This window comes from Aethalodelphis obliquidens, unplaced genomic scaffold (genome assembly GCF_003676395.1).
Source record: "Aethalodelphis obliquidens isolate GAN/ISIS:26980383/991018 unplaced genomic scaffold, ASM367639v1 scaffold33, whole genome shotgun sequence".
NCBI classification, from domain to species: Eukaryota; Metazoa; Chordata; class Mammalia; order Artiodactyla; family Delphinidae; genus Aethalodelphis; species Aethalodelphis obliquidens.
The window spans coordinates 9982034-10002888 of record NW_020837977.1 but is presented as its reverse complement, the minus strand read 5'-3'; the positions used below and the strand labels follow the sequence as shown (position 1 = coordinate 10002888).

The window sequence follows — 20855 nt, the reverse complement described above, 5'->3', positions numbered from 1 at the left end:
TGACATTAAACTCTCTGCCACGTCTACCTCTGTAAAGAACCACAGCTTATCTAGTTCACCAGAGCATGAAGCTGTAGTTGTCAGAGACCCTAAAAGCCTTCACCATATCGTAGCTATTTGTAGTTGCAAGGATAGAATATCCACCTTCCACATTCCATTCTTCAGGTCTGAAAATAGACAAACAAGTTGGATAGAAACTCTGCTAAGGCTTGGGGCTCAGGAAAGATCAATGAAATCAAGAGACAGGACTTAGGTTCCTGTCCTGTTCCTTCTGCATCTGACTCTGGACATTTAATTTCTTTGAGCCTTAGTTTTCTCATGAGGAAAAGGAAGCAACTACTCGATGAAAGGATTCATCTATTTACACAACATTAGAGTGTGAAAAATCTAGTACTAAGAATTTTATAAATTGTTTCAGGATGTTTTCATTGGGAGGGTTATGGACTTAGGCCTGACACAAATCATTCTGGGCGACAATAATAATAATAGATTTTCAGTGAAATAGATAGCCCATTGCATTTCTCAAAATGTATTTCTTGCCTTGAAGCTCTTACATAAACCCCTAATTCCCAAACTGTTTCCAAATCTCCTCCTAGGCACCCATTTAGCTGAACGGTTACACAGCCGTGATTACCCCTTGAGATGCCATAAACTCCACAAAGTCCATGTCTAAGTCCACCTAAAGGTACTTAGGCCTCATTGCCCAGTAGAGCAAAGACTTAGAATGTACACAGTAAAGGTAGTCACGGAATACTAGATGAATGAAGAGATGACAGATGATGTGAATTTTTAAATGTACCTATTCTAAGTGTACGGGTCAATACGTTCTGACAAGTACGTAGCATCGTGTAGCCACTATCACAGTAAAGCTGTAGAGTATTTCTGTCACTCCAAGAAGTTCCCTCACGTGCCTCTGCGGTTGATCTCCTTCCTGCATCCCAGCTGCTGTTTTGCTTGTCATTATAGTTTTGCCAGTTCTAGGAGATTGTATAAGTGAAACATCCAATACATAGACTCCTGTGACTGGCGTTCTTCACTCTGCATAACGCTCTTGAGTCATCCGTGCGGTTGCATGTATCAGTGGCTCATTTCTTTTTATTCCTGAGCAGTATTTCATTGTATGGAGACGTTCCAGATTGCTTTCCGTTTGATTTCTGGTTGGATTCCATTGTGGAGAGAGAATATTCGTTATATGATTCCAATCCTTTCAAATGTATTAAGATCTGTTGTATGGCCCCAAGTATGAGCTAACTTGGTGAACGTTCCACGTGCAGTTGAAAACCTTGTATTTTCTGTTGTTGTTGGGCGGAGCGTTCTATAAGTGTCCACCGGGTCGGAGAGTGTGGTTCAGCTCCACTCTATCCTCACCAATTTCCTGCTTACTTCTTTGATCAATTGCTGAGAGGGGAATTTTGAGATCTATGACCCTCATTGTGGATTTGCCTTCTTTATCCTTGCAGTTCTATCAGCTTTGCCTCATGTATTTTGAAACTCTGTTTAGGTGCCTATATTAGCATTGTTATATTTTCTTGAAGAATTTATCCCAAGATAAGTGTTAAAAAAAAAATAACTCTTTTTGTGTCTGCCTGCTTGAATGGACACAGAGAGGTCCTCGCTCTCATAGATCAATACCGTTTTTTAAGGTTGGGTAGAAAAGTTAGAGGGCCGATGGGGAGAGCCTGGAGGAGGAAGATGCTGACGATCCTTAAGACGTTCCAAATGGCTGGCCACGGAAGACCTCACGGCCTAAATCCAACACACCGGCCTCCCCTTCCTTTCACAGCCACGCACAGGGCCAATCATAGCAAGGGCCGCGATGGCTGAGGTCCCTGATGCTTTTAAGTGACAAGGCTGAACTTTGCAGTCTGATGATTCGTTTTCACCGGTCTGTGGGGCCCTATTTTTAGTTTAGATGTAAATTGCTTTATGAGCTAATATGTCTGTACATTTTAATGACATGCCTCTGCCCCGTTCACTCATTGTCCTGGCTACACCACTTTCCACAGAACTGCAGAGGCCACCCTGTCGTGGGCCAGGGACTTCCAATCCTGGGCTTGTCCTCTTGGCTGAGAAGGTCCAAGGTTCCCAACCCAAGTGTTGACAAGAAGGTGCAGATGGTCCTTCCTCCTGTCTTGAGTGTTCCCAGATGCTTCCTATCGAATATATCATGAGCTCAGAGATAGAACATCAGGGACAATGTGGGTTACCCACACCTTTGGGCTCTTCCCTCTAAAATAGCAAAAGGGATATGTGGAGTCCAGCGCGGGAAGTATCTCCAAGGAAAACCAGCCCATGGCCATCTTAGTTCCCAGCCCAGGTTCTATAAATGTTGTCCTGTGATGTTATAAAGGTGTTCCCACGGGAAAATAGAAAACATTTCTTAGAAGAAAGAAGGAAAGAAGGAAGGAAGGCAGGAAGGAGGAAAGAAAGACACATGGCTCTAGCCAAGATTCTTAAAGCCCAGAGTTTATTTCCTAGAGTCTCAGAAACCAATACATGTGACCCCAGACCCGAGATCTTAGCAAATTTCTCATGAATCCAAGATTCAGTCCCCTTGAAAATATTAATATTTTCTTAAACTGGGATGAACAATAGCCAACGTTCCAAGGAAAAGCAGGTGTGTGGAGCTCTGGGCCCCCACGAGCTGTCACACACAAAAAGATAAAATAATTTTCATGCAAATAACCTTTGAGACCAAATCATTCACTCCGAGCTGAAGGGCAAATATCAACTCCAGCTGCCACTAGGGACTGAGAGGCGAGAGATGCCTGAGGCCATAGGTCCAGAAAGCTTCTTTTCTGAGCAAGATTAATTTCACAAGGTATCACAGAATGTTTTAAAAAATAAAGCAGGAGACCAAGAATATGATTTCCCATGAGTGTGACTATAAGGTCCTGTGTTCTTTGAAATGATCTATTTAATTTTCCAAAACAAACTGAAATGAATGAAAATTTAACTATGTTCTCTAAATTGAATTGAGGGATTCAGGGTGTCAAATTATTTTCAAATAGAAACCCCTACTGAGAGCAGTTGCTTGTGTTTTACAAATTAGGAGATTCAAGCTTATGAATCGAATCGCTGATAAGCCAGGAACCCTGACTATGCTGGAATTTCACTTGGTAAAAATAGAGAGACAACCAATCAGCACTCAGGACTAGCCTACATTTACGGCATAACATTGTCCAGTACTTAATAGTCCCGGAAGTTATAAGAAGTTCTGATAATGAAATGCAGGCATTTTTACATAGAAAAAAATTTGGAGTAAGGTATTTATTTAAAGAAGTCAGTTTTGGGCTTCCCTGGAGGCGCAGTGGTTGAGAGTCCGCCTGCCGATGCAGGGGACATGGGTTTGTGCCCCGGTTCAGGAAGATCCCACATGCCGTGGAGCGGCTGGGCCCGTGAGCCATGGCCGCTGAGCCTGTGCATCCGGAGCCTGTGCTCCGCAACAGGAGAGGCCACAGCAGTGAGAGGCCCGCGTACCGCAAAAAAAGAGTCAGTTTTAATGAGACTATTATATGAATATTATTAATGCTTTTTCATTTGTATCCTGCAACTGCAATTTTCTCTTTCTGGGTTTGTTTGTTTTTTTTCCTGCTGGGAAAGTGACATCCTAATAACTGTCAATTTGGGGACTTTTCTAGAAGGGCCAAAAAAAAAAAATTCTATACTGAAACTGTAGGCTGTATTTCTCAGGATCAAATAGCTTCCTTAGTAAAAGTCACTTTAATAGGAAGCTAAACTGGATGTATCTGTTTTAAAGAAATGTAATGTAAATTGTTTGTGAGCAGCGTAATGAATTCATTTCCCCTGGTAACCTGCGCCTACAGCTCTACGATTCCTGAAAACAGTAACGCAGGCACTGGGGAGAGCTCTCTGGGGGAGCTGTTATGACATAGCTAGTTGGGTTTTGCTTCCCGTATTTTTTAAATGTTTATTATTCTGATTCTAAGACTCTTGTTAGTGTTGTACATCCTGTGGATTTTTTTCTGTCTTTATTTATGTATCTCAGTGATTTCCAGGCCTTTTCCCCACTACAACCAACAAAGCAAAGAAGGAATCCACCATCGTGAGAAACCAGTGCCACGTGGTAATGACTGTAACTAATGGGCAAGGTCTTTGACAGATTCTCTCATTCAAACCTCACAACAACCCTGCACAGTAAGAATTGTTAAACCTCCTCATTTTTTAGTGGAGGATTATAGGGGATGAGTGACCTGCTCCAAATCATGGAGCAGCTGGGAGCTTGGTGCCCGGTGACCCCTTGTCCACCACCACGGAGTGTGTGCGTGAAGCAGAATGGAGGCCATGCCCACATCTAGGATAAGTGGGTGAATCCCCACTTTACCTGGGTTGATGGGATTGAGGCAAAAATAGTGTGACCAAGGGTTCTCTGCATTGACTCACCACTCATGACACGTGGGCATAGAGAAGTCGGTTCTTGGCCTCCACGGCCTGCAGTGATGTGTGCATACCTTGCAAATGAGTGCACCAGTCCTTCAGCTGCACCCCAGGCTGCTGACCCACCTGCCTCCCTGTCTCTGACGTCCTGGGGTGATGTCAGCCTGCGCCCTGAGTCTCGCATGCTCAGCAGCACTCGCTGCCTCTTTTCTCCTTGGGTTTATGGTCTCAGCATAACCCACAGCGTTACTCTGAGCCAATTGCTCAACCATCCCATGCTTTCTTGTCCATGAATTGGGCACAGCAATACCATCAGCCTCCCACGGCTCTTGAAAACCTGTTTGCCTGTTTCCCCCCCCCATACAAGGCAAAGAAGTCCCATTTGTGAGGAATTAATGATCTAATTAGCATCCTTTGTAATTCTGTTCTCCTTTCAGAAAGGCTGAGAACACACACACTCTGTGCTGGACACACAATGTCAGGTCCATGCCTGAGAAGAGGGCTGCCTGTAGGTTTATTTTTTTATTTTTTTGCGGTACACGGGCCTCTCACTGCTGTGGCCTCTCCTGTTGCGGAGCACAGGCTCCGGACGCGCAGGCTCAGCGGCCATGGCTCACGGGCCCAGCCGCTCCGCGGCATGTGGGATCTTCCCGGACCGGGGCACGAACCCGTGTCCCCTGCATCGGCAGGCGGACTCTCAACCACTGCGCCACCAGGGAAGCCCTGCCTGTAGGTTTTTGCAGAACTGTGATATCAGCATTTTCACTTCTCCTTCCTGCTCCCCACCGACCCCATCAATTCCTAGACACCATGTTTGAAATAGACCAAAGAGACCACACCACACATCTTCCTCCAGGTTAAGAAAAAGTGAATGAGTTTAATTTCGTCTCGTTTCATAGTCCTGGTTTCTGATCTTCCCTAACTTAGCAAGAGGGAGACAGCTAATGGCAACGAAGCCCCGAGATCAACTCCCTTCATCCATCCCTTCCATCCCTCAGTGTGCAGAACTGTAAATTTTCCCAAGGGCAAAAAATGCTCTTTAGTGAATGTTTTCCTTCCAGGGCTCATTTGGTGGGGCGAGGGGTACCTCTTTTCTCCTTCCTCTGGCGTCTGCAGAGAGCGTGCTGTGTTGTCACAGCTCTGTGCTGCCTTCCTAACATACCTTGACTTCTCTGCCACTAAGCAGAGATGACTGCATTCCTGTGAAAGGATTGCCCATGATGGACCTACCCAACCGAGTTTCCAGGGCTCAGACCCTTGGCTGTGAGTCACAGACCACGCCCCAGTCACTTCTCAGGCATTGATGACTGGCCCAGGGTCTTGGCTGTACTCTCTTTTCCAGTCTGGAATCCATAATGCTTAAGCTCTCCAAGGGCCTGGGGTTCAGGAAGGCTAAGCAGGCAGCAGGCCAATGCTTGGGTTGAATCTTTCTGAATAAATGTTCTACCCTTGACCTCGGCATTCCTCCTTACACCTGTTTCCAGCACCTGGCTCTGATTTGCTGACCCAGCCTAGCAGGTGCGGGACAGACGTTGGTGGTCGCCCACTCAGTGGCCTCAAGTCTAGCCTTACCCTTCTCACCCACATTCCTTTAAGGCAAATGGCTTTCACTGTGGAGGCTCAAGGCTTCTTTTGGATTGACCTAGAAAGACTGGCATTTAACGTGCATGGTAACCAGATCCTTCCGTCAGGTTGAATTTGTCATTGGCATTCACGGCGGCAGAGAGGAGTGGGGCGGCCCAGGTGTGGGGCTGGACACAGTTTCCTCACTGCCCCCAGCACCTCCTTGCGTGCTGGGCATGTGGCTGACACGTCCACAACAGCCTGGCCCTCAGGGTGAGGCAGGGCCATTTCTAGGTAAAATGGTATCTGGCAGGGGTGGACCTGGAGCCATCAGCGCCCATTAATGTCTCAGTTGCAATTCAGTTTATCCAATCAGTTACTATCACTTGGATAAGCCTGAGGGGATGGAACGCAGGACAGTTACATTGTAATGGATCAGAATCCTGGGTGGTGTACACAGTGCTCATTTGGGGAAGGGCTGAGGCTGGCACCTTACAGAGGCCCTGGGAAGCTTAGAGGCCGCCTGAGGGCACTGGTTACTCATCAAAATGACCTGGCACAGCTCACTCTTTTATTTTAGGCTAGCAAAAAATAATTCCTCTTATAAATGTGGCTACCCTGTCTTATGCCAGAGTGAATATCAGGAAAGCGTCTGTTTCGTTTTGTTCAGTCAGTGAATCAAGTGGGCCGGGCCGCATTTAGGTAAAGGGGGCTACTGGTGTTGCCCCCAAGCCCAAACAAGAGCATTTCCTCCAAAACGGCACCCAGTTATATACCCTGCGCTAAGTGTCCAGGGACACATTTGGCCTCAGTGAAACGCCGAAGGCAGTTTCACGCTTTGATTGTCAAGAATATTGCCACAAGAAGCATGTTGGCTTTTTAAAAATATTCATCCCATTTAGCATAAAAATCAAGCCAAAGACTCCACTGAGTATTATCTTCTCTTTTCTTTGACACCTTCCTACTAAAAACTAACCTTCTGTTAAGAGCAACAAGCTTATGTGCCTTTAGAGACGAAGAAGGTACGATTAATGAAAAAGCAGGTGAGGTGAAAGAAAAAATGTTGATAGAAGCACAAATATAATACATGATATTGTTTGCTTTCCTCTTAACTTACTTTGAGCATAGCAACTGTACAAGCGCAGTGGCAAATGACCGCTGAAAACAGCCTTGCAGCAGGGGAGGCAAAAGGGAGTGGTGAGCACTGTGGAAAACTCTGTGGGAGAGTGCATCCCAGCCCAAAGTGACCGTGCTGCTCAGCCCTTCCTGTAGGTTCTGGGTTGCTAAATTTCTGCTTTGCCAAGAGGACCTGCTAATCCAAATTTTAATGGGAAATCTCCTAATTAAAAATATTGTTTTTAAAATTGTGGTTAAAAACACATAACATAAAAATGACCATCTTAACCACCATTTTTAAGTGTTCAGTTCAGTAGCACTGAGTAAATTCCCACTATTATGCAACCAATCTCCAGAACTTTTTCATCTTGCAAAATGGAAACTCTATACCCATTAAGCAATACCTTCCCATTGCCCCCACCCCCTAACCCCTGGCAACCACCATTCTACTTTCTGTTTCTATGAATTTGACGGCTTTAGATATCTCATGTAAGTGGGATTGTACTGAATCTGTCTTTTAGTGTCTGGCTTATTTCACTTAGCATAATGTCCTCAAGGTTCATCCATGTTGTAGCATGTGTCAGAATTTCCTTCCTTTTTCGGATGGAGTAATATCCCATTATATGTATATGCCACATTTTGTTTATCTATTTACCCGTTGATGGATGCCTGGGTTGCTTTCACCTATTGTGACTAGCGCCACTGGAAACATGGTTGTACAGATATCTGTGTGAGTTCCTGTTTTCAATTCTTACTGAATTGCAGAATCATACGGTAATTCTATGTTTAGTTTTTTGAGGAATCGCTAAGCTATTTTACACTGGTTTACATTCCCACCAACAGTGCACAAGAGTTTCTATTTCTCCACACCCTTGCTCCTAATTTCTTAATGTTTGCAACTCATTCAAGCCTTTTTCAAAATACCATGCACAGTTCAGGCCAATCAAACACTGGCCAGAACCTGGAACTGTCCTATACACAGAGAAAGACATCCACAAGCCTCTGGCAGAATTCATGCTACTTTATCCCCATCAGCAAGAAATGGTTCTCGATGACATAACAAGGATGATGCTTACACACATCACTCAGCCCTAAGCAGGAGCAACTCTCACCACCTGCTCTTCAGGGCAGGGAAAGGATAGCCTAGCATCAGAATCTGACACTATTTTTTTTTTCCTTTCAAACAGCATTTGATAGTAACAGGAAATAAATCAAAGGAAAATAAAAGATTTTGTGTTTCTGAGTGAGTCTGGTTCACGGATACCCAGGATTTCTGGTCAAGTTCATGTGAGAAAAATGGTCTTTCCTTTAAGCAAAGGTATATCATTCCCTTCAGCTAGTCTCCTGTGGATCTTGACTGAACTGGGTCTCCCAGTTGAGATGGAAAATTCTGCCTCTCTGTTCCATTTCCTGGTTTTACTTTATGACTAAAACTCACATTTCTCAACGCATCTGAAGCCCCATGCTGATAGAGCAGTGTTAAATGATGGTTGTAAGTTTGTTCATTTGTTACCTGAGGAAAGTGTGTAAAGTTTAGAAATAATATCGGACTAACAATCCTCTCTCCCCCTTGGCACACATCTCAGAATAGACTGGAATGCAGGGCAAACTCAAAAGCAGGTAGAGGAGATCAGTGCTTATTATTCTCTGTCCTTTGTTCAGCTTCAATGAGACATCATTATTCCCAAGAAACAGCACTTCCTGTGATGAAGGAGAGCCAGCAGTTGGAAAACTATTTAAAGGAATACATATATACAGTTCTCTTGGGGAAGGCTGTAGGGAAAATGTCTGCTTATGATTGAATGGGCTGTGCTTATAGAAAGATTTCTAAATTTTTAACTCATTCTTCCTTTATGAGAGAGCCATATATAAAGTTGGGCCACGTGGAGGCACACTGGACTGGGTGATGAGTAACCATGATTACAGCATGCCAAAGGAACTAAAACTTATACATGATGGAAAGATGAGCATCACAAATACTATTGTCTTTCTTTACTGGGGCGTCTTGGCTGTTGTATATCGTTCCTCACAAACAGTCCCCAGGTGTTTCTTTGTGGCAGAGGAGCCTCTTTGCTAATATGAGAAGAAAAGGAAGGAAGGAAGGGAGGGAAGGAAGGGAGGGAGGGAGGAAGGAGGGAAGGGAGGGAAGGAGGGAGGGAGGGAGGGAGGAAGGAAGGAAAGGAAGGAAGGAAGGAAGGAAGGGAGGGAAGAAGGGAGGGAGGGAGGGAGGAGGAAAGGAAGGAAGGAAGGGAGGGAGGGAGGGAGGGAGGATGGAAGGAAGGGAAGGAGGGAGGGAGGAAGGAAGGAAGGAAGGGAGGAAAAGGAAAGGAGGTAGGGAGGAAACAGACATTTATGAAGCAGTTAATATAAGTGAGTCATGTGCAAAGTGCTTTAGGTGCATTACTTTATTTATTCAGCCCTACAACAACCTTGTGAGATAGGGTGTCACCTCTATTTCACAAAAGAGAAAACTAAGGCTCAGAGACGTTAAGTGACTTGCCCGAGTCATACAGCTAATAAGTTGTTAAACTGGAATTCAAAACCAGGCTAAGCCTCTTTGTATAAAACTTCCTTGCTGAGATGGTTCACGGTGGGGTGGTCCTCAAGCTCACATAAATAAAACCAGGGAGACGGTATAATCACCTATAGATACTCAGGATAATCTCCGCTCTTAGCCCCCTGCTCTGGAAGCAGCCTTTCTTCTCTGAAAGATAGCATTGGTCCATATTGTTTGGAATCTAATAACTGACTGAAAACATGAGAGTGTAAAAGTAGTGAACCTAAACTATTTAATACCAAGTTTTGAAGGCTGTAGGGTATTAACAGCTAAAACATTGAAAATGGAAGATAGATTTTAATTTCGAGTATAAAAAAAAAGCACTAAAATATATACAGATTCCAAAAGCAGCCGCAAATGGCTTGCAAGCCACCAGCAGTGTCACAAAGATTCCGTCCCTCTGCAGAAAATACCTCACCCAACTCTAGTTTCACCCTTCAGATATTTCAGAACAACTGTCATGGAAGTTTCCTCTAGATTAGAAATTGCCTTCAAGGAAAAGAGGCTACAAAATGAAGCCTGATGGTCTGTTCATCTAGGCAGAATTCACTCTTCACTCACACAGAATGGCCAGAGAAAAGTACTTTACACATTAATGATATGCCTAGATCACTTGGGTTTTTTCAGGATTCGCGAGAGTAAGGTGACTATGACGGGGAAGAGAAGAGTTCAGCACGAGTGCATAGGCACCGGCTTCTGTCAGGACGATGTTTATTCCATGTCAACTTCAAGGACATTGAAGTGGCTAACCCATTACCAACAGAATCTAGTAACAGCCTTTTAAAAAAAGCCCAATCGGGCTTCCCTGGTGGCACAGTGGTTGAGAATCTGCCTGCTAATGCAGGGGACACAGGTTCGAACCCTGGTCCGGGAAGACCCCCACATGCTGCGGAGCAACTGGGCCCGTGAGCCACAGTTACTGAGCCTGCGCGTCAGGAGCCTGTGCTCCGCAACAAGAGAGGCCGCGACAGTGAGAGGCCCGCGCACCGCGATGAAGAGGGGCCCCCGCTCGCCGCAACTAGAGAAAGCCCTCGCACAGAAACGAAGACCCAACACAGCAAAAATAAATAAGTAAATAAACTCCTACCCCCAACATCTTCTTTAAAAAAAAAAAAAAAAAGCCCTATCACACTTGATGTCTCAACTATTCCTTTATAGAAATCTACCTGCTTTAGTTTTTTTTTTTTTTACCTGCTTTAGTTTTATTCTACTGTGGCTAATATGATTCCATGGCCCTTCTTAATTCTCTATCAGGGCATGACATGGCAGGGGGAAGGATAATCCTAAAGCCATAAGGACTTGGGAAAATTTTAGTGAACTTGAAACATCAGCACCCAGTATATGCTTAGGGTAAAATCTGGTAAAATGCAGGACAAGTACTCTTTTTTCTCTTGAAAATAGTTTGAGTGGCAACAAAACAACATACTTGCTGAAGTTCTGCTTTGCCTGTGCCAGGTATTGTCCATTCATACAGCAGCTTCATAACATCACCCAGGGCTTCTGGGTTGAATGCATGTGCCTACCTCATTGCTTTGGTATCAGTGGCATTCTAATCCCATGGGATAACTTTACCAGTGAAGTCATCAGAATGTTAGTCTGTGTTTGGTAGTTCTCTGAGGAAGAACTGTTTGTCATGGTACCTTCAATGTAAGCAGTCTGCATTTTTACATCAAGTTGCATTTCAGCAAGACTTCTTTATGATTGTCCCTCATTCCACTGAGTGATTATTTTTTAAACTCAAGGCATCATAAATAAATTTCACTTACGAGATTAGATAGATCAATGACTTCAAAATCATAACTTGTATCTGTCTGGTATCTATAAAAGATAGATATCTCTTTAGGAATGTCTATGTAATTAGATTTTATTGCCTAGAGAAAAAAGTCCTTTTATTCATGATTTGCTCAAAACTAAGCCTGCAATTTTGCAAAAATTACATATATATATATATATATATATTCTTCACATGCTGGTAGAAATTCTTACTTTAGCAGTGGAGAGATTATGTCATGTGATGTAGTGAAGTCATTTAAATCAGGATTTTATTTATTTTGCAGATTTTTCTAAACCCAAATTCCTACTAGTTTTAATGTTATTTTCATCTCAGTAAATCATGTACAAGTGGACTTTAAAAAAAAGTAGAATAGCCTGTACTGTTTCCCAAGGGGCATGCATTACTGTTGCCCCTTTTTAGATCATGAGTGTGAATTCCTTTCATGGCTCTTGGTCATGGCCAAGATAACCTGAGCTTGCTTTCCACTCCTAACAATAATTATGTCCTATATAATTATTATTATCCTTTCTCCTCAATAGAAAAGTGACTGGATCAACTCAAAAAGGACTGGCCTCTTTTTCCTCTGATGCAGATTTTCTTCTGTTGCAGACTGGATTTGAGGACCCTCCCCTCCAGGGACAGGCCGCAGCTTCAGGGAGTGGGAATGGAGCTGATTCTCAGCCAGCTCGCCATGTCTTCTCCTTTTCCTGGTTGAACTCCCTGAATGAATGATGTTCATTCCAACTGCTGCACCTCTGTCTGCCTGGCTGAGATTCACACAGGCAGCAGGGAACCTAGATAAAACTAATAGTATGCAGGTGATGAAAGGGACCTCTGAACGGGATTTCTACCAAAAATATCCTTTAATTCCAGATGACTTAGCTAACACATTGAGGGAAGACAATGCTTTGAGAAAACAGCTGCAGAAAGCATTGGGAAAAAAGGAACTTGATCTTACGCAAATCTTTTATTGTGTGGGAAACATTATGAAGGGTTTGTAGGTGTGATATGTGTGTGTGTGTGTGTGTGTTTCAGTAACAAGTGGCAGGTGTTGAAAATGTGGGCACTACTCTCTCATCTCTAATAGGCACTGTCTTTTGTTGTGAGATCATAGTAGCTCTTATTCTCTTTCCTCTTTAACAGTGCAGGTGGTCAGTGAAATTCAGTGTTAATTCAGAAGTGACTGATTTATCAATATATGGACAAAAGGTAAATCATTGACCAAAGATATGAGATGCTTCACAAAGCTTTCCTCTTTTCCACCACAGATGTCGCTGAATGGATATCCAGAAATGTTCTTTGACTCTGGTGATACTTTCATAGTCCAGAAGGCTAAAGGCCAAGGACACTTCTTGTGACACTTTTCTAATCTTAGTTTTAGATATCAGGCACTTTAACTAAAGAAGACTTTTCAACAGGAACTGTCTATTTTCTTATGTATCCACTGAGGCACCAATCTGCTGAACCGTAGAATAACTGCATGTATTTAAATATATATATACACACACACAATACACATTATACATGTACAAATATATATATATATGTATTTAAATCATGCTTTATTTGTTCCACCATAATTTTGCCTCCTTCGAAACATAAGTTTACCTTTACTCTGTATGAACTCTTAAATAAATGCTGTTTTTAACAACTTAGTCTTACAATGATTTATTATGTTTCATATCATCTTATTAATCCACTAATCAAGTGAATTTAAAGGGTCTCAAGGGAAGAAGCATTCACATCCATCCAAATTAATTTTGAAGTATTAAACATTCGACTGAATTTTTAAAGTTATAACTAAACTACCAAAGGCGAGTGCATTGTAAAACTAATTAGGTGTGCTGTTTGATTTTAGAAGTGCATAGAGATAGTCCGTATTCCTAAGAATTAAAGTGATTAGGGTTGGCATAGACATACATGAGGTATTTGTGAAGTTATTAAAGTCAAAATGTGCTTTATAAAAAAAATGTTCCCAAGGGCCATTTTACAGCAACTACATTTAGTTCTTTTAAGTGGAGGGGCTATTAAGTTTCTCCTACTAGAAGACAGCAGTGGAAAATAGCTTAGAAAAAAAGAGAATTAATGGTACCAAAGTAATCGTTTGATAAAGTAAGCCTTTCTCATGGGAAAACAATGCAGCATTTTGGCCCCTAATTGGAGGAAAGCCCCACCACAGCCCTTGTCCTCTTTTCTTTTCCTCCTTCCCCACTGTCCCCAATTATTTCACATCTTACAGGTAATCAGAGTTAGATGTTATTTCCATTACGAATCAATCTTCCAGCTACAGAATTACCAAGCCTTAGAACTGGAAACAACTTTCCAAATTATTTAACTTAACCTTAGAGGAGTAATCTGAGGTGCAGAGATGAGTCCAAGGTGGTTGCAGTGTAAGCCACTGACATAGGTTCGTGTTTTTAGTAGAAAATAAAATGCAAGGAGTTTTGTTTTCTCTTGTGCTGAAGTCAATTTGGAGGAAGTAAGGAGCTCAGGGTATATTCCCCTGTGAGCACTGAAGAGGAAAAATAAAGTCATGATTACCTTTGCAGCTTTTATTAGAAATATAAATATTCAACATTCTCTTACACAACCAAATTGACCAAGGATTGGAAAGCTGTTTTATTACTGAAACGTTTACAAGGAAAAGTTGGTTCAAAGAGCTTACAGATTTTGTCTCACCCACCCAAGAGAATGACATTCTTTTTGGCTCAAACCACAACAAAATCAATTGGGTGACTTCTGTCTGCTTCTTCAAAACATTTCCTCCTGGGTCTATACTCTCTTTAAAACACTGTTAAAGACACCTGGAAATAGAAACTATAAGTACACGGTACAAATTACAGGATGTTGCTGTTACTGCACGTGAATACACTTTGTGCATGCTAAGGAGTATGGGCACTCTTGCTGTACATCCTCTACGTCTCAAGCTATATAAAAATAAACAAATGGTATCAGAGCAACGCTGTGGTACAGAATACTGCATTATTTTTTATTTTTACTTTTTGTGTTAAATGCAGAATCTTTCTGGCCAAACGCACCGTTTCATTTCCCAATAATCTCCATCAGTTTCCTGTTGCTGTGAGCTTGCTGCGCTAACTGCTCAGCCCTGGCCATTTCCAAGACTTCTCGGAGGAGGTGGAAGGTGAGATCCAGGGAGATGGGAGGTTCCTCGGCTCGCCTCTCCCTCTCCGGTGCCTCCTGGCGGCCGCCGAGGGCGTTTTCGGCGCCGCGTTCCACCGGACTCGCAGGGCTGTCGAGCGGGCGCCGGGGCAGCAGCAGCTGCTGCAGCAACGCGCGGAAAAAGTTGGCGGCCACCTCGTCCGGCGAAAGGCGGCTGCCGCTGCTGCCGGCAGGAGGCGAGGAGGCGGCCGAGAGCGGAGCAGCGGGGCTCTTATTGAGGCTACCCAGGCGGAGGAAGTACTCCTCCCCCATGCGGAGCAGGCCGGGCCGAGCCTGCGGCTGCTGAGACTGCGGCGAAGGCTGGAAGAAATCCAGGGGCTGGGGGTGCTGCGAGGCCTGCCGGGCCCCCGGGACGGGCCCCCGGCTAAGGAGGGCCCTGCATGGCGGGCAGGGCAGGAGAGCCACCAGCAGGACGCCCGCGGACACGAGCAGCGGCAGCCGCATGTTAGGGGCGCTAGGTGCGGCACCCAGGTGGGCAGAGGGCGGAACGAGAGAGAGAAAGAGAGAAAGCAAGAGTTGATCAGAGTTGCGCTCAACTGGGAGGTGCACTCGGGGGATGGGGGGCTTCCTACAGGACGACACCCACAGACCTGGCTCGGGGGCTCGGGCGGGCGCTGTCCGCGGTGCTGAAGCGCGCAAACTCGGACTTCCAGAGTTGGAGGCAGGCCGAGACGGGGACCAGGAAAAGGGACGCCTGCGGGGCTCGGCGCCAAAGCTCAGCCCCTCGTCAGGCCGGACTGACTCTTCTTACGAGACTCACGAAGGGGCGGTCCCTGAGTGCCCTTTGTAACGGTCCCCCAAACCAATCCCCCGAGCCCTAGAGAAGACCTACAAATGTAAGATCTCACCTGTTCTACACATCTCCCCCCACCCCCCACCCCACCCTTTCCGGATGTTTCAGCGTTTTCCTCCGAACTGAGAACTGCTGCCTCCTCCTCGTCGCTTTCCATCCCTGCCCTTGCATCCTTCTCTCGGCGGTTGGGATGGATGGGGGGCTCATTTACGCAGCCAGCGAGGGATAACTGCCAGTTCGGGTAACGATGAGCAGCCGTCTAAGTTCGCTTTAGCCACATCCCAGCTACTATCGGAATCCTGAGGCACAGTCGGTAAACACACACGCGCGCGCACACACACACGCACACACACACACACACACAAGCACGCCTAGGGACAGCTGGCTGCGCGGCGCACACCGTGGCAGCTCAGGCAGTGCAAAGTTGGAGGCGCGTTTCCGTCTAGGCGCTCCCTACCTTCTGAGGCGCTTCTGCAGGTGAGCGGAGCGCTGCGCCGCTCTGCAGAGGAACGGCTCCGGGGCTTTCTCAGGGGTTTTCTTCCCTTCTCCTTTCTTTCCCCACTCTCTTCTTCTTTCCCTCTTCTCTTTCTCTTCAGTCTCTCAACGGACTTGGGCTCCGAGTTTCTCCACACCAGAGCCCGGAGTGGGATTTTATAGCGTCGACCCTCTTCAGAAACCACGCAGCATTTGCCTAATAAGCTGACGCTCTCTTGACAGCTCGATTGCGTGCTGCCTCTGCTCCTGCATAAATCACAGGGCCCTGCCGGGGAACGAGGGGCAGAATTTTTGCTCTCTCAACACTGAATCTCACATCCAATTATATCAACAGATATTTATCGCCTCCTTGGTGACGTCAATGAGCCCTAAAATGGAAGGGCTTCTTATGACTTGTCCATTGACAAAAATTCTTGAATGAGATTTCCCAAGTGTGAAAACATACTGACCTCTTACTAGGAAAGGCCAAACTGAAGGTCAGGAAAGAGACAGTGACTGAGAGGGGAGAGGAAGGGAAAGAGTGAAGGAAGGGAGGTCTATCAACACACGGTCTTGTGGGAAAAGCAGTAACCAGTTATGGGGGGGGGCTCTGGATCCTCCCCTCCCCTCTCCCACCTAACTTCTCTGACCAGCTGTGTCAGGCAACACCTCAGTATTGGAAAATATCCCTTTGCTAAAGTGTCCCATTACCTTTCTGCCCGGATAAGAATGAAGAACAAGGAGATGGGAGTGCAGAGACGTCCAGCTTTTAAGCCTCTAACTGCTTTTTCCTCCCAAGAACAGATGAAGGAATTACGAGTCTGCAGAGGCAAGACCAATAAGTCTCTTGAAACACTGCCCAAGTTTTTAAAATGATGCAAGAGCTACTCCCATGATGAAGAGGCACAAACCAGGTTCAGTCAGGAAAGATTTTAAGTTCTCCCAGAAACTCACTGTTCCTCCTTTGTCTCTTCTCTCAGAATCTGAAATTAATTTTGGACTTTTCTGTCTCCAAATTAGAGAAAGTACCAGTGAGAGGTGAGTGAGTTAAACGATCTTTATCTAGTTTACTCAATGCAAGCCCAATGACAGGAGCATTCCTTCTAACTTCCTATTCTGTAATGGGAAAGGCTTAAACTGCTTGATTACAGGGCTGAATTTGTCAGTTACATGTTTTCACTGATGATAAAGATAACCTAATTCATTTTAGTTCCAAATACTATTAATATCCATGATACTATCCACATCAGGAGCACCCAGGTTGTTGTTTTAATTATTTCTTTTTCCAAATTCAAATGTGCTGCATGGGAGACTAGTAAATAAATAAATGTTCTCTGGCAGTACCACAGAATGGAATGCCTATAAAACCACACTCAAATTTCAAAATAAATCGATACTATCATATAGGTGGGAGGCAGTTACCTCTAATTCTGCAATTCAAAATTCAATTCCAAACTCTGGTGTCTATGATTCAATTCAGCTTCTATATAACCATCAGAGCTGTTTATCAGAAATTTCCTTTTCCTCATTCCTGGTTACCTCTGCTACTTCCTTTGTAGCTACTTCCTTTGTAGCTAGCATGACAAATGATGCAATGCTTATTTCAACTCCTATTTTTGGGTCTATAATAATCCACAACTGCTCTTAGAAGCAAAAGGAAGGTAGAAAGAGAAATTCTGGCAGTTTCCAGAGAAGTCAGCCCATAGTTGGATCATTGCACTATGGAATGTAGTTTTGACATAAGAGAACAGAGAAAGAAATGTGTCTTCTGGGGAAGATGTGAGTTGTCAATAGAAGATCATAATTATGAAATTGTTTGAGATTTTAGAGGAAAACTGTGTTTTATGTTAGTAAGAAAAGAAACCTCTTCTGTCCCCATTGGCATATCTCAGCTTGGATACCAACCTGGAGGTGAAAGTAGATTTGAAAGGGGAAGTTGAGGTTCACGGATACAGAAGAACTAGGAAAGGGATAAGACCATGGGTTTAGCTGGGGAGACGCGGGAGGTTCCTCCAGAGAAGATACAACTTATTCTAGGCTTTGACTAACCCCAAACCTTTTCAGATCTCTCTCCTCTTGGGCCATATGGAGGATGTTGTTTTAGTATGGCTCCCTCATCACTGCTGAATCCTTGCTGTGAGATTTTCCTAGAGTAGGCAGTTGGTTGGGCAAAGTGGCTCTGACTAGGGGTGAAGAACAAAAGGCCTAGATCTCAGCAGAGGAGGAACTGTGCAGAGTAGCCCCTACTTGCCACAATTTAGCCAAAAGTTAGATCTCATCAAATTACTTAGCATTCACATTAGAAATGACTGGAAGAGATCATTTAGTTTTAATGAGAACCAGAGAGGTTAAGGGACTGACCTGAAGTCTCTCAGCTAGTTAGTGATAAAAGTCAGAATTAGAATCCAGTTCTTTTGACTACCAGCTGTAGTATTTCCATAATATAACAATACCCTTTGAACCGCCTTTTCCAGCAGAGAGACACAGAAACAAATTGAAGTGAGAAGATGAACTTAGGTAAAGCAACATGTTCACACACCCATCCTGAGTTACCTTTTCTCCGACTTTTGTGTATTGATAAGTCTCCTAAGGCACAAGATCACAGAGGTTCTCTGTGCATGCTGATGCCCTAGCACCTGATCTCTGCACACACTGCAATTCACCTGTCAGCTGAATCTCATCATTATAACATGAGATTTTTAAAGGCATTGCCAACTTAAGTTGCATTAATTTGATTTTCCACCTTAGTTTACTTTGGAAAAAAAGAGATCTTTTGATAAAGTATATATCTGGTTCTCAAAATAATGATACAAATGTGTGATTGAAGAAATAACATACTGCAACAGGACTTATAGGTACAGCAAACTAAATACCCAAGTCTGTAAAAATTACCACTGACAGGTTCAATCTTACATGTAGGAATAACTTCTTGAAAGGATTCACTGGAGAACCAATTTAAATGCTTTTAGAACCTAAAAACACAATCCAAGAAATACGGGCACAAAACAAGGATTACTTCATGCTTTCAACCGCATTTTTCAATAAGAACATAATACAGGGTATAGTTAAATTTAAAAAGATGGCACAGAAGTCCAATGAATAAAGAAATATTAGAAATAATAGGTACCTGCTGGGCATATTCCTGCCATCTGCATCTCCCTGACTTTTGAGGAGACCCCAGCATATGCTTCTACTAGCAAAGTTCATGGCAAATGAAGATGTAAGCCAGGTTTGCTAACTGAAACATTTGTTGAAATGAATCTACCATCTCCAATGACAGCCTTCAACAGCACCGAGGGTGGATAGGTGGTTTGGCAATCGTTTGTAACTTCCATAGGTAGGGCTACGGAGAGGGCCTCAAACAGCACAAATATCTAACTGCTTCACTAGTAACAGTAACTTTTATTAATCTCTTCTGATTATCAAAGCCATTCATCCTCCTTACAGAAAACTTAGAAAAATTGGAAAAGTATAAAGAGGAATACAAAATTCCTCACATTCCAGAATATAATCTCCATTAATATTTTGTTGTTTCCCTTGAGAATTTTTCCTGAGCTCATGTATTTTATGTAATTGGGATCAGACTGTGTTCCTAATTGTGAATTTCTGCCTAACAACAACTCCTCTGCCTCCCCCTCCTCTTAACTTAAAAGTAATTGCTCGGAGGAATCTTTCCCAGATTCCTAGATCAGGTTTGGGACCTATGCTCTATGTTCTCCTAACATCATGAATGTCCTCCATCATAAAGCTCACATTTTTACATCCTTACTGGTACAATATGTATCTTCCTTGCTGGACTGTCAACTGTGTGGCAGAGATTTGATTTTCTTTATAAACTGCCATTTTTTTACTCCAGCCCCTAGCACAGTGCTGAAACATGGCAGATGCCCAATAAACCTTTTGAAAGGATGAACTGTAGACAATGAATGGAGTATTTTTAAAAATCTACAAACCTACCATATAGAAATTACTAGATAACATTTTATAACTAAAAATTTATAATCTACTTTTTTCCACTTAAAATAATATCTCAAACATTTTCCTATATCTAAATGACATCTGTTTGATTGACTGCATGGCATTCCGTCAAAATGTACCCCTTTCTGTTCATTCTTCATTGTTGATCACTATCCCAATGATCTGCTTTTTAATTTTTCTTCGACATCTTACCCTTGCACCTTTAAGTAATACATTCAAAGAATCATTTCCTGATCCTTCCTATATAAACAATATCTCTTAACTCTCTGGATTGTAAAATGAGAATGTTAGTATCCTTTCAGCTTTTCACACACCCTCCTGCACCTTGATATCCCAGGATCTCTCAACTGTACTTTTAAATTCTCAGTGTTAATACTTACATAGCTATAGTTAAAGCACTCTGTGTGTGGACTATAGATTGATCTAAAAGTTAAAAATCAATATAGTTTGTAATTATTGACTATGTAAAAATTGTTCACTGCAGAACAAAGTCATAGACTCTGATATATTTCTTTTCTTGTTTTTGTTTTTCTACAATTACCAATTACTTTTATATTCCCAGTTTGGTTTTTCCCAGTATTACTGTCTTACTTTTCTTCCCAATTTCTTTCAGATTTCAATTACGACAGCAATCTATCAAGCCCTTCCCGTTTTTTTTTTTTTGTTTTTTTTTTTTTTGTGGTACACAGGCCTCTCTCACTGTTGTGGCCTCTCCCGTTGCAGAGCACAGGCTCCGGACACACAGGCTCAGTGGCCATGGCTCATGGGTCCAGCCGCTCCGTGGCATGTGGGATCCTCTCGGACCGGGGCACGAACCCGTGTCCCCTGCATCGGCAGGCGGACTCTCAACCACTGTGCCACCAGGGAAGCCCCCCTTCCCCTATTTTTAAGACCCCTCTACTTGAGTACTCTAACCTGCTGCTTTCAGACTGGTCTGGTGCACAGCTCGCTTCCTGGGACTTCTCTTTTCTGTTTATTGATTGAATTCACTATCCAGAGTCATATGATTTATTCCTTCTTGA

At 43.6% G+C, this 20855-nt stretch overlaps 2 protein-coding genes across 4 annotated transcripts in view; one reads left to right on the top strand and one right to left on the bottom strand.

Moving 5' to 3' along the window:
- Nucleotides 1-12361, top strand: part of TRIM55 (tripartite motif containing 55) — a 41902-nt gene extending 29541 nt beyond the window's left edge. For 2 of the 3 annotated variants that reach the window (XM_027127867.1, XM_027127866.1), the window contains one exon: nt 12018-12140. In XM_027127867.1, coding sequence (XP_026983668.1) covers nt 12018-12140 — 123 coding nt within the window. Of the gene's footprint in view, nt 1-12017 lie in introns of all 3 variants that reach the window. The other variant, XM_027127868.1, reaches the window with a different exon arrangement.
- A 1586-nt stretch (nt 12362-13947) lies between these two features.
- On the bottom strand, nt 13948-15946 carry CRH (corticotropin releasing hormone). The gene is made up of 2 exons (XM_027127865.1): nt 15839-15946; nt 13948-15042 (listed from the first exon to the last, which is right to left on the bottom strand). Exon 2 carries the CDS (start codon nt 15030-15032, stop codon nt 14451-14453), a length of 582 nt encoding a protein of 193 aa, XP_026983666.1. The 5' UTR covers nt 15033-15042; nt 15839-15946; the 3' UTR covers nt 13948-14450.
- Nucleotides 15947-20855: the final 4909 nt, after the last annotated feature.